This window comes from Tinamus guttatus, unplaced genomic scaffold, assembly GCF_059628265.1.
Source record: "Tinamus guttatus ecotype Peru unplaced genomic scaffold, ASM5962826v1 Tinamus_guttatus_pri_ptg000164l, whole genome shotgun sequence".
In the NCBI taxonomy this organism is placed as follows: Eukaryota; Metazoa; Chordata; class Aves; order Tinamiformes; family Tinamidae; genus Tinamus; species Tinamus guttatus.
The window spans coordinates 712,946-726,800 of record NW_028288698.1 but is presented as its reverse complement, the minus strand read 5'-3'; the positions used below and the strand labels follow the sequence as shown (position 1 = coordinate 726,800).

Genomic DNA, 13,855 nt, shown 5'->3' with positions numbered 1-13,855 from the left:
GTAGGGACAAGCTGGACAAGCTCAAAATATGAGCATGTTATAACTACACTGCCTATTTATCAACAGTTATTGAATGACATATACCTGAAAAGTGACAGCATGACTGTATCAAATGGCAATCATTGGCCCCATTATTTAAAACCTTTAGGACATGTTCAGAAGAAACCAAGTGAGACATTGGGAAATGGACATCTGGGCAACAATTTTGATGCATTACATTCTGATAGTCAAAATGAAGAGTCAACTTTTTCTACATTAGAACCAGAGAACATTAACGGAGTTAGCAACTCTTGGGAACAAAATTACTTGAGTTTTCCAACAAATTATATAGATATTTCCCCTTCTTTAACATCAAGTTTCTGGACTGATTCATATCATTTGAAAGAAGTGTCTGAAGTGTTTTCTGGGGTGCAATCAGAAAATTGGTGGCTCTCATTTAATAAACTGCTTTATTCCCCAACAGAGCGGCTGCCATCCATTAGTTCACCTACTAAATTTGACAATATGTCCGAGTCAGCTCCCACGATTAGTATATTAGGTCAGAGAGCTGAAGAAATGAACTTCTCTAGCCATACACCAACTACACAACTTAGTTTATTTGTTTCAGGCCTTTCATTGAAGATTTCAGAAAGTAGTGACAAGGCAATATCACAGTTGCAGTCAACAGTGAATATTTCTTCTAGCCAAACCATATCCTCCCATGGTGAGTTTTATTTAGAATTTCCTTTGCCTTCCCTGGAAGGACCTTTGAGTCAACATTCAGTACAGGTGCAGATAAGCCACTTTGAAATGGCACTTGCAAATTCCACAGAAAAATTAATGACCTTCAGTAGTTTACACATGGAAATGGGAGCTGATATATTAAGTGACCTAACCCACATAACCTTCTTAAATAATAGGCAGGAGCTTGATTCAGTCCTTTCATCACATCCAGGAACAGAGCCTCCATGTTCAAGAGAGAGCCAAACTGCTTGCTTGATCAATACATCAGTTAAGATTTTGGTAAACAGTATAAAAACACATGAATCACTGGAGTCTCAAAGTGTTCCAGAGAATAATGCTATAACAAATACTACTGATAATGCAAAAAGTAAAGCTCAAATAGCTGCAGGTGCTTTTATAAAATACAACAGCCCGGTGACTTCTGACTTCCTTACAATGACATTGTCTTTGGAAATGAGACACACTCTTCATTCAGACTCAAAACTCAGAGTCAATGTACCTCCTAACAGTTACTCAACACCTCCACTTCCACAAAATCTTCAGAATCATCTTGATTCAGTTTCTCTGAGTCTGATCTCTCTCTGGAATGTAGCAGATTTAAATTTACCAACAACAGGAACACTAAGAAGTCATCCAACTGTTTTAAGACAGGATGCCATTGAAAATCTTGATGACATTCTGAGATACTCTGCACAGGTAGTAGGACAAGAAATGACCATTGGTGATGATGAAATAAGCAATTCTGCTCTTCTAACATCAGCCAACAAATCAGATCTTTCAAAAGGGAATTCAAATTGGGAGGATTCAAATTGGGAGGTGGATGGATACTTTAGCAAGCATAATGAAAAGGGGTCTTATGTGAATCTTGTTAGTACTCATTCCTTGGATTTACAAATACAGACAATGTCTGTATCTTCTGAAGAAAGTGATTATGGAAATTTTGCATCTCTCTCTTCTATTTTGGAATCATCAAAAACTGCAAAAGTGGATGATACAATATTTTTGTCATCTTCATACAATGGAGTTATGATTCTGAACAAAGAGACCATCTCAAACAACACTCTACTGACAAATGATGCAGCAGTCCATCACTCTCTCATGCAGTCCCAAATAGCAGTTTCTCCTGTGATGCACAGTCATTCTGATCAGTCATCAATTTCAGCACATGTTACTTCCCTGGCCAACTTATCATCTGGGACAAGTCAAAATACCACCCCTTATCCACCACCGAATCAGCTTAATAGCTCTCCCACAGTTCTTTTATCTTGCTTATGTTACTCCTTCACTGACTTGGGCTGCCTGTGTCAACCTGAGGTCAACTACAGTATGTCAAACCACCAAGTTAGATATCTTCTCTATTAGATATTCAGCTAGTAGACAGAACATAGAAGTAGCTGCATTTCTTAGATGTAGTTCCATTTAGCATATAAAAAGATTTTAGAATAGTAATTTATTTACAGTAGAAGGGAACTTGTAACATCTTAGTGATACCAAATGTAATTAACATGAGATTTCTAATTTTTGTGTTCTTCTCTAACTGAGACAGCTCTCATGAGACTGTGAGGATGATATATTGGGTCACTATGTATTTTACATAATTTTATATCATTTTATTATTTTAAATTTTAGGGGGTGTTTTTCATTTACAGTATTCATTTATTTTTGAAGATTTAATTTAAAAAAGCAAAGGCCCAATGGGAACCTTATAAAAAGACCTTTGAAAAAATTGACTAAGAGAATTAAAAAAGATTCAGGTATTTCATTGATATTGGTTATATCTTTGCAGTTAAGAGTGGGTGAGGAGAGAATTGCTTTTCCAAATTCTTTTTTCTTCTTTTTACAAAGTATCTTTGGCTACTTTTCATCAAATTTCTGCCCATATAAATATTTTTTTTCATTCAGCATTTTAAGGTGGGATTTCCACTGTTCAATTTGAAGAGCGAAAAATCTTATTTAGTTTTTACTATCTGCCACTGCAGTCTCCTGAGAGTGTTTAAAACTGTAGATTAGTTCTTTGTTCTTGTTCCTTGTTGGCCTTCTTAAAACATGCTTCAGGCCACCATCTGGTGGAGATCTTGAAGCTGTTGATTCTAGTTTTTAGATATTAAGTTTGGTTTTAAAAAATACTTTGCATATTCCTATATTAAGGTAATTTTGTCCATATACATAATTATATAAATGAGACTATATAATTATATATATGATTACACATGGATGCATGAGAATATATATTATGCACACTTTCTGTATATGTGTATCTATATAGTACATAAGATGCACATTAAACCCATAAAGTCAAATCTAATATATGTATATACAGAGAAATATGCATATATATGAGATCCAAGTCTTATGGCAAAAGTTTTCAGCTTGACCAAAGCCCAGTTTTCTCTTCTTAAAGTCCAGACTTTTTTTTTCACTTTTTATTTGAAAGTATCAAAACAATAATAACAAATGATATGACTTTTTCAGACTAAACCACACACCAAATTTGTGTGTTTACTAATTTAAGGGAGGAAAAAAAGGCAATTAACTAAAAATAAAACAATTATGTGTAACAAAAAAGGTAACTGATAAACCATCTTCCTGCAAGAAAATGATCTTCTCTATTTTTATCTCAAATGAGTTTTCATACTAATCTCAATAAGAATATGATCAAATTTCTAGAAAGAAAGAATGGTACTCAAACCAGCTCATAAGTAGGATAATAACAAATATGCACAATTAAAGGGGATAATACTAAGATTCCAAATTTTTGTTAGATTATTTTATTTTTCAGATCTTGTAAATTGATCTTCACTAGCATCTATGAAGTTGTAAAATGATGAAATTAGTTCACCTGTATAAAGCTACAATGAAAGGTCTTTTTGATTTACACTTGGAAAGATAGAGTACTTCCATTCTAATCAGGGGACAGAAAGAGTTTTCCATGTAATTTTCTTCATGTCCCAAAAACATGGTACCTTGGTTCTTGGTGCTCTGTCCCAAGAAGTGCCTCTGCAGTATTTACAAAAGATTATATAAATACAGGTATCTGTGATCAAGATCCTCAGCCTCATTTGTGGATCAAGATACACAGCCCCAAACAATGCCATACATGGACATACTTTGAACTAAACTGATACAGAAGCTTTAAACCTCCCTTACATCCAGGGACATGTTATCCCACAAGGGCAGGTAGAATTTTGTAGTAGCTTAATTAAAAAAAAAAAAAAAGCCTTATGAAAACTTACGAAAAGAGACATTTTTAACATGAAACCCAGCTATCCAGCTATGATGTTACTTGATTTTGCTTATTTCATGTGAAATCTCGTAAGTGTCAAAAATGCTGTGTAGCTTCAAAAGAGGTTATATTTACCTGGTGCCATTTCAAAACAATTTTATTGACTATAAAATTCATCTAAGCCAAGTGTTACACATTCTGCGATTGAAAGATGGTTTGTTCAGCTGCCAGTTTTGTAAAACAAACATACTGTTTTTCTGCTCCCTGGCCATCACCAGAACTGAGAAAAAAAAAGATTGTTTTGCCAAAACAATAATTGGATAGCCCCACTCCCTTCTGATTCTGTCCTCAGGTATCCTGTGACTTGGAACTGATAAGCCATATTTGCTGTCACAAAGAGTTTTTAGTTTTGAGAAACTTCCAAGGAATCTGCAGCAGTCCTTTCTGGATAATAATAACAATATGACTGAGAGCAGAATTTATCTCATTGCGGAGTTCAGTAATTATAATTATTTTTTAAATTCATATTTTCAAGACCTTGCTTTTACACACTGTATAAAAGGCATATGCAAAATAGTATTTATAAGTGCTATTTGTGAGTTTACATGTTGAATTTCAAGTGTCTGTGAAAAAAATAGAGAGGGAGGGAATTCTTATCTAATTTGGAGAATGGGCTAAGCCTATAGCGCTTGTGCACTCCAAACTCATATAATAACAAGAGTTTGAGATGTCCCTGTCTCTTGGGTTCAGTCTAGTGTTTGTATTCGTCATGAAACTAAATTCTCACATTATCAAATTGGTAAGTTTACTCAAATTTTCTAACATTTTAATGTTGTTTTTAATGGACAGGTGGACTGTTCTACAGGATATCTATAATTGTGTATAGTTTAAAACCCAACTCAGCATCAAAAGTGCATGATGCAGTTGCAAGATGGGTAAGTAAAGATTTCTGTGTGGATGCATATAGAAATATGTGCCATTGATGTTATCAGTCTGAAAATCAAAGAAAAAAGAACAAAGAGAGAAAATTCCAAATGAACTTTTAGTTTCCTGTTCTAGGAAGCCCAGTGTTTCTTTGTATTATGTGTTTTCATAGTACCTAATTCAAGTCTAATTTGGGCTTTTAGATACTGAATAAAATTTTGAAATGCCTCCGCTGTACCAGCCAACTCCTTAAAAATACTGATAGTAGCTGAGGAAGTGGAAAGTGTGTAGAAATCAAAATCACCCATTAAAAGAGGCAAATGTCTTAAGTTCCTTGGTCATTATACAGAGTGGAATTTTCTATTCAAAAGTGGTTTTGAATTTATAATATGATAGCAGAGATAATAAGCAATCAGTGTTCATTTGTGTGAGGCAGTACACCTTTCCAATTCCAATTGCCTAATAATTTTTACTTTATGAGTCCTTTGACATAAGTTAGTTATACTTTTTCAAAACATTTTAGCAGACATAAGGCTTCCTCCTGGACCTCCTAGATGGAGAATTATTGAATACTCTATCTTGAAAAGTTTTTCTTGTCTAATTATACAGTTCATATATTTGCACTCACACATTCTGTAAGTAGTCCTTATATCAACTACTTATATGAAATTATAATAAAGTTATTGCATTTATTGTTTGTTCTTATTTTAATAAACTTGGAGGCTTTCATCTTGCAGAAGTCAAGGAAGGGAAAATGTCTACAAACCAGAAGTGCAGGCATCTACACTTGCTAAGGTTGTCCTGTTAGCAAGCAATACCAAGGCAAAATACTTAGATGCTTGAGCCAAAGGGTCTAGAAAGGTATCACATGGCACTGGCTGAGTATGCAAGAGGGGATGGACTGCAAAATATTATTTGCAACATCAGGAGGTGAAGATCATAAAAAACAAAGTCTTTGGCCCCTACCCCTTTACGCTTCACCAAATCGTCATCATTTGTTATTTTAAAGCAATTTTCTACTTTAAAGCTAGTATAAACATGAATTTATCATAAAGATATGGAGTCATCACATTACATTTATGAAAACAGAAGAGCAGGCAGAACAGCAAATAGTTTATGAACCTTTTTAGAATTTTACCCAGGATATTTAAATTCTAGTCATCTTGACCATCCACTATTCCATGCTAGGAATGCATGATTGTGAGATTATTATTTCACTGACTTTTTAATTGATAGTAAGTTTCCTGTAGTTTTTCATTTTACCTTCATTTGCTTTTGATAAGACAGTATGCTGGGCTGATAATTGCAGCGACATGCAGATATTTTATTATCCCTGATCTCCTTTATAAGGCAAAGACATAAAGAGATATGCAGTACCTGGAATGCTGGCATCAGCAGATTTGCATCAAGTTTTACATCATAAATGAGGCAAGGGAATAGTGTACAGAATATACTGGCACATCAAAAGCCATAGTGTCTCAGCAGAATTGGCACTATCTCAAATCTCAGGCCTCTTTTAAAAATACCTGCTACATGTGTTCGGCATGCTCTCTCTCCTAGTGTTAGCACCCTCCCTTGCTGGTTTCCTCCATTGGAGAGAATCCCTTATTGTAAAGTGTAGGTGGACATACTGGCTGACCTTGTCTAGTCTACTCAGCCAAATGAGTAATTAATCTCTGACTTCCCGTTTTACCTGAATTTTGTAGATGGTGAGAGTCAACTTCGAAACATGTACATCATCTTTGCAGATACTAACAGCTTGCCCTTGTAACCCTATAATCAGTGGTAATAATCCCATGGTCTCCAACCAAGAAAATTAAGCCATCAGTGCCTACTCAGAGATGAATAAAATACATGTCTAAAATAGAGATCATCATAGGATCATAAACTTTTGGGCAAAAAATGATCTTGTACTTTTGTCACTAAATCTTTTCTAATCCAAGTTTTTCTAAGAATTTAAGACTGTGGGCAGAAGGAGAGAAGAAAAAGTTCAGATCTTGTTCACCACCCTTTCACTCTGGCATTACCTTATAAAGATTTCCTTCCCTCTGTGAAAAAAAGAGTCTTCACCAGCTGTTGTACATCTAATAAAATAGTAACTGCTTTCATATGGGAGAGAATTCTCTCTGTTTTGAAAAAAAAAATGGAGGGGAATTTCTCAAGAGGAAGCAAATTCAAATATTAACTCTCTCCTAGATGTCAGAGATACCCTGTTAACATTTTGTCATCCTTATGATCAATGTCTTCCTGTTTTTCAGCTAAACCATACTTTCCAGGATTGGAATTACACTGTGTATGTGGTCAATATCAGGTAAATGAAGGAGGAAGATGCTTAAGCTACATTCCTTTTGTAAATTACCCCACCCAACTTATTATTTACTTCTTACCTTTATAGCATCCAACCTGGCCCCATAAAAGACGGAGTAAGAGATAAACGAAGTATTGATAGTAAAAGGTAATGACTTTAAAGAATTTTTATTGATAGAGGTAATACCTGCTATTACAAGTGGATATGGCTTTATTGCCTGTTATGAGGCATATCTTGCCAGTCTAAAGTATATGACTGCTGGGGAATGTAGAGCTCTGGATGGGATCAGAAGCCTCCTACGGGTTTTTATGTTCATTTTATTTTAAACCTATTGAATGTCTTTAAACTTTAGCAGATCATCTGCTGCAAAATTAATGGATATGTCATATGTCTGTGATGTGGTATCTTTCTTTAGCACAGGCACTGGTACCCTGTTATCTATCCACTGTCACTCTGCCTATTCTCTTGAACCAGAGACTTTTGAGTTAACTGACATCTTATTAGATTAAAAAAAAAAAAGAAGAAGAACCATGCTGGGATTGAAAGCCAAGCTAGTGTGAGTTAAACTATTTACCATATGCCCTCATTTCCTGACTTCTGCTGGGCTAAGAGGCATTAGAGTTGGGACAGCCTCAAAGGCAACTAAAGAAAGATGTGTCACATCCCCTAAAAGCTGGGCCTCAGGGGATTTCTTTGAAAGAAGCTGCCCGATTTCAGAGGGATAAGTAGGGAGTAAGTGAATCTTAGAACTAGACTAAGGAGAGGAGGAGGGAGAACAACTGGGAATAGGATGCATTTCTTTGCAGTGTAGGCAAAAGCATTGTAGGCAAGAACTTAGCTGCTGACTGTTGATAAATGCTGTGAAAATAGTTGAGATTTTTAAGTGCAGCGAGCCCAGTATTCCCAGTTTACCTTTGAAAGTGATTCCAGTTTAGATTCTAGGGAGTTTACTTATGCATGCAAAGATTTGTAGAAGGTCCAATCTGTTTCCTGCATCCCCGCAGTAGAAAGAAAGCTTTTTTCACAAAAACGTGTAACTGCTATAGCTTAAATGCAGCCCCTGAATGGACTCTTTTGCTGCTTGAGCTAATTTTACAGTATGGATTTTGCCAGTTTAGTGATGTGGGTACCCTTTTTTTTTTTTCACACTTCCAAATGACATGGTTAAGCCAGAAGAACCTTTTTAAGGGCAGACCATGTCTTAGGTCTTTGTAGCAACACAAGCCTGCTAGGGAACGTAAAACTTTTCCTATCCTTATTGCTGCATTTTTCCCAGACTAGCTGTCCCGCTTGCCAGCAGCTGTTCTCCCTCAAACTACACAGCTGATTTCACCTTCCTGTCATCCTTCCTGCTGACTTTGTTCTTCTTCATGAGCTGTAAGAAAAAGGGAGATTAAGGTAGAGAAATTATTCTAGCTCATTAAAATATACAAAGTCTGTCAATTCTCTGACACCGTTAAGCTCTGTGGCAGCAAAGCACTTGAGCACAGCCTTAACTTTCACCATGTGAATAGTCTCTTTCCAGCAGTGTTTGCATGCTAATTACATGTTGCTTAAATGGTATGACCTCAGTTTTATGGCAGTGAGCCTTGGGAGAGTTGAAAGATTTGCCTGAGGAGCCAGTCCCTCACTGAGAAATACATTCTTTCAGGAGTAAGCATATATGCAGTTCTGATATTGTCCTCTCTCTTTTTCTAATTATTTCATTTCCTTTTAGCCCATGAAGTTTACTATGTTTTCTGTGATAAGGCATAGTTGCTATACAGTGAAGCTAGCACTAAATTACTTCCCATAATGGATCATTGCTATTTACTTTGCACTTTTTAAAGGCAATGTAATTCATGTTCTTTTATATAGTTTTATTTCATATAGACCTTCAAGAAAGGTCTAAGGAGAAACTGAAATACCAGTCTTGACATGAGTTCTAGTGTATTTCTATAAATTATTTATATGAATATTTTCCCAAAGATCTCCATTAGCAATAGTCAAGAATAAAGTTTCTCTCATGATTTTAGACATTCCACTATTTCCCTTAGCTTTAAAGTACTTTTTTTTATTGTACTTTCTTTCATGTTCACCAAAACTGAATCTTACCCCACAAGAAAACTTCAAACCTAACCCACAAGCATCACAGCCTTAACTTTATCTTCTACATAAGTGATCATAATTAATCTTACTCATTTAACCTTATCTCTCGCCTTCTCTGAATTTGCACTGGATCAGAGTTCTATTTCTAAGACACTATCATAATTTCTTAAATTGCTGTCTGACATGTTTCTCCTCATATTAATTAAAATTCTTATCATTCAGATCTGCTTTTTCCTTACCTTTTGGATTAATATTTTATATGGCATTTTTTTTAAAGAAAAGTGTTTTCCAACCTTTTCAATCCATTTTGCTTTGTTTCTACTCTTCTTTGCTATACTGTTATCTTATCAAGAAGTTTCTGTTACTGGGCCCTTCACCCAGTTTTCTTGCAAAAGCTAGAAGAAGAACCCATAGAAAGAGAATGATTCAGAGAAGAAATTGGATCTGGAAGTGGGAGGTAGGAAGCTGAATTTTTTTAGCTTATTAAAAATAGGTGCTTTCAAAAAAAAAAATTAAACCTCTTTGCATTCTGGAGAAAAGTAAAACAAAGCAAAGTTACAGAAGTGAATTGTTAATTTGTTCATTGCTGAGTTCTGTGAGGTGCAGCAGTCCAAAGTGTAGAGCACTTTTTACATGTTAATTGTACATGGTGATGAGAGACACACAGTGCCAAGTCCAAAAGCATATATTATTATCAGCACCATGAACACTGTGATGATGCCTAGATGACAGCTGTGTAACAAGATAGTACTGTGGTAGATTAATTATATTAATAGACAGAATTTTGTCACAGCTATTAATTAGTTTGTGACTGTGTTTAATTTTGTCTTTCAGCCATACTGTTTCTATCTTCAAATCAGAGGGCAGCTGTTCAAAATAAAGTAGGAAGGAACTCTGAATGGGCTGTGAACATAATTGTTGTTTTTTCCCCTGTTATTTTGCACAGAGCTTTGGAGCTAACTCAGTTTTTTTGTGGATAAGTTATAAAAGTCTGTGTTTCTTTCATTAATTTCCTAACTTTTATGGTACTATAGGATTGTCACAGCTTTCTGTGACTGCTCCAGCTACTTTTTTTAGAAGGACCTCCTTGGTGTTATCAAATGGCTACTGTTGTGCTGCCTCAGAGAATTGCCTTTTACCTAGCAAATCAGTGCCCCTGCTTTCGCCTCTTCTCCTTCTCCCCCGTTCCTTTTTTTTTTTTTTTTCCTTTGAAAACAGCTTTGAGAACTCAAGTCCCAATTTCATTTACAACCTTTTCCACCTAGCAGCCAAATGTGATTATGCTTGCTGCAACTTCAGTTACCTGATTGTCACTGTTTTGGCCTATGTCCTGTGTTTAATTGCTTCTAGTGTGGGAAAAACATTAATGTTGCTATTGTTAAACAACTCATTAAAAAACAGAGTGTTAGCAGTCTCTTAAGACCACTAAGTTTAAGCAGAAATATCTTCTCTTAGGAAAAAAAAAAAAAAAAAAAAGGAAGGAAAGAAAGAAAAGATAAACAGGAAAACAGAGATGCCTATGTTGGGTCCTACTTTTTTTGAAGTCTGTGGGAGTTTTGCCGTCAATTTTAGTAAAGCACATTCAGGCATGCTGTATTTTTGGGGTGCATGTTGCTTAGTGGAAAGTTTAATGCACTTGGATAAAGTTTCAACTGATTAGAATGTGTAATGGTTTTAGACATGAGTTAGCAAGATCAGAGCAATGTAAATTTGCTTTTATAGTCTTAAGTATCCTTAGGCACTAAACTGAGTAAAATATAATGGGCAACATAATTTCATCATTATGCAATATTTATTCTTATTATAAGCGGACACCTGTGATGTGTTTCTTGGTTTCTACCGGTGAGGTTTGAAACTGGTCCCCCTCTACTCCCTCTGACTCACATTATTATTATTGAACACAGTAAAGAGAAATAAAGAGAAATGCTGAGAAATACTTTGAAATACCATCCTGTATGCATTATGCGTAATATCTATGCTTAGAACTTTGCTAAATGAAAAGCCTAAGAGAAATACATAGTGCCCTGCTGGCACCTTCTATCCATGATCCGTAAAGAAATACTACATCACAGTATTCGGAGTTCAAGAATTCTTCAGGAATGATCCTTCTGCTGAAAACATCTAGTCTTGATCCAGCCTCTACTGACTTCCTTTGAATCTTTTCACTGACTTCAACTGGATTTGATACAGGCTTGACATTGCCATTTTTACCAATGTAATGAATTAATTTTTTCAGGCAGAAAGGGGACTTTCTTTATAGTTTTGTAACATAGTTCTAGCGTAAACAAAAGCCATTTCACCTAAGAACAACGGTTGAAGCATTAGTTATTCCAGTGCTTTTTCTTTTCACTTTCTGCTATGTTCTCTTTCTAGTTCCTCATAAAGAATACCAATATGTTCATACCAAATTGTTGCATTTTAAGAGCAACAAGAGCTAGCTGTATTCCTTTGCCAGTTCTGCAAGGAGGATCAAGGCCCAGAGAAGCAAACACAGGAGCAGAGAAATAATCATCTTACATTGCAGCAGTGTTCTGATTCAGTGAACATTGAGAGGAGGGCTTAGGCTGTGCTTATTCTGGATTGTGCAGAAAATTGCTGCAACTTTCAGTGTAAGTCCTGAAGTCTCCGATTATATGTATCCCTTTTATAATATCATCTTCTGAGAGAGAAATCTCTTCATACTTTGCATTTCTCTGAATATATCTGTTTTGATTTTCTACTCTTTATTCTGAACATTTTAATGTTACCATGATCTAAGTCACCTCAAAAAAAACTTCCTTACATCTCTGGAATTTTTGTGGAATGCTTCTATCTTCCCAGTATTTCTGCTGTAATTTTTGAGATAGGGTGACAAAAACAAGTATATTATTCCTGGGTAAGTTGTTTTGTTGATTACGTTTCAGATCTAAGTAATTCTTTGATTTTTATCAGCAGACTTTTTGCATTTCTTTTTCTTTCAGTGTGCATATTTCCTAGTATTTTGTCTATTATTTGGAACACATCTTCACTGAGTAACTCACATTATGGGCAGCTTTTTTTGGCGATCCTGTTAAAGTGCAGAATTCAGCAGCGTTTACAAGTAATTGAATGTGTATGCCTACCTGTGCTGCCAACCTTAAAGTATATACCTCAACAACTACTTATCTTTAAAGCCAACTTAGCAGCAAGATTTGTAAACAATTTAGCACTGACATGTAAAACGAAGTTTTTGAAGTATGTGTCTTTCAGCTGAAACTTAGATTCATTGAGCGCTTAGGGGCTCATTATTCCTTTTCCTCTTCATACTTTTAATCAATTAATATCAACAAAGAAACAAGTTAATAATGGTTTCTTGATGATTGTGGGTTTGTCTAGAACCATTAAAATGAGAGGATAAACATGTACTAACAGTTTTCAACCACGTATCTTTGAGTTTATATTGCACAGTTCATATAGCTCGTTTAGTTCTTGTTTAAGGATCCTTGCGCAGTGTAGCTGTTAGACCACAGCCCATGTGTAGGCACACTGTCCTAGAATAGCTCCTGAGTCACCCTGCTGAGCAGAATGCCGGCTTTGTGATAGAGTAAGGCAGCCGAGACGCCCCCACTTTCTTTTATCCCTCTGATTAGGATGCAGCTTTGCTAAACTGCTCTCTCTGAACACTCTTAGCTCAACTGGATAGGACAAAGTGAGACAGACAGTGATCTTCTTTCTTACTTACGTCAGCTCTGCCTATTTCTGTCAAAGAGAAGACGAGGAATAAATATATGCCTTCATTTTTTTTTTTATACCCACACCAAGTCTGTTTTCTTATATTCATAGCAATAACAGTAGTAAGTAACTGTAGATGTTACCATCTGCCATTAGCTTTAATTTATTATTCCTGCAAAAAATCATCTGCTTTTGTATAGTGTACAATAAAAGATGTTAAGGTTAAGTGTAGTGAATCCTGTGACACCAACACAGCGGATCAGTAATGCCATTTATGCGCATGTAGGCCTCTTGTTTCACAAGTTGAGAATTTCATGCTTCATCATTGAGATGTTTTCTTTCTGGGAGATGAGTGTGACAAAGATGGAAGGAAACACTCAGCTTCATATTGCGTCAACTGTCAAGTTAAGAGGTATTTATTGTTTACTGCAGGAAGCTAGCATGAGCCATTTTGATAAGCTTTTCATCATAATATGCAAGTTGACATATTCAAGCAGACAGATTTTCCTAATTAGGATTAAAACTTCCAGAAGTGTGTCTTATCACACAACATGCATGATATGTGCTCCGAGAGTTTTTCAGAAAACTTTTCCTTATAATGGTTCAAGATAATTACAACCAGTTTTACCTCATCTACCATTATCCCCTCCTCTCTGTTGCTGTTTTCCCTCTGCACAGTTATAGGCACTAAATATCATTTTGATTAGTTGGGAATACTTCAATAAGCAGCATAGTAGTATTCAGCAACCGTTCCCCTATGACTTCTGCTTTGTGGCCAAAGTGTTGAGTTAGGGAGTGGCAGCAGTATATTAAGTTTTCCTCTTCTAAAGTAAAGGGAATAGATGAATGAAGCCAGAATCTTTTAGGAAAGATGGTTAAATGCCAGGAGACTCGGGTTG

The 13,855-nt window shown here is 35.7% G+C and overlaps 1 protein-coding gene across 3 annotated transcripts in view; it reads left to right on the top strand.

Moving 5' to 3' along the window:
* The window catches only part of ADGRG6 (adhesion G protein-coupled receptor G6), a 314,344-nt gene that overhangs the window by 54,482 nt on the left and 246,007 nt on the right, over positions 1-13,855 (top strand). For all 3 annotated transcript variants that reach the window (XM_088522776.1, XM_088522777.1, XM_088522775.1), the window contains 3 exons: positions 4,796-4,881; positions 7,129-7,181; positions 7,266-7,325. In XM_088522776.1, coding sequence (XP_088378902.1) covers positions 4,796-4,881; positions 7,129-7,181; positions 7,266-7,325 — 199 coding nt within the window. The remainder of the gene's footprint in view (positions 1-4,795; positions 4,882-7,128; positions 7,182-7,265; positions 7,326-13,855) is intronic.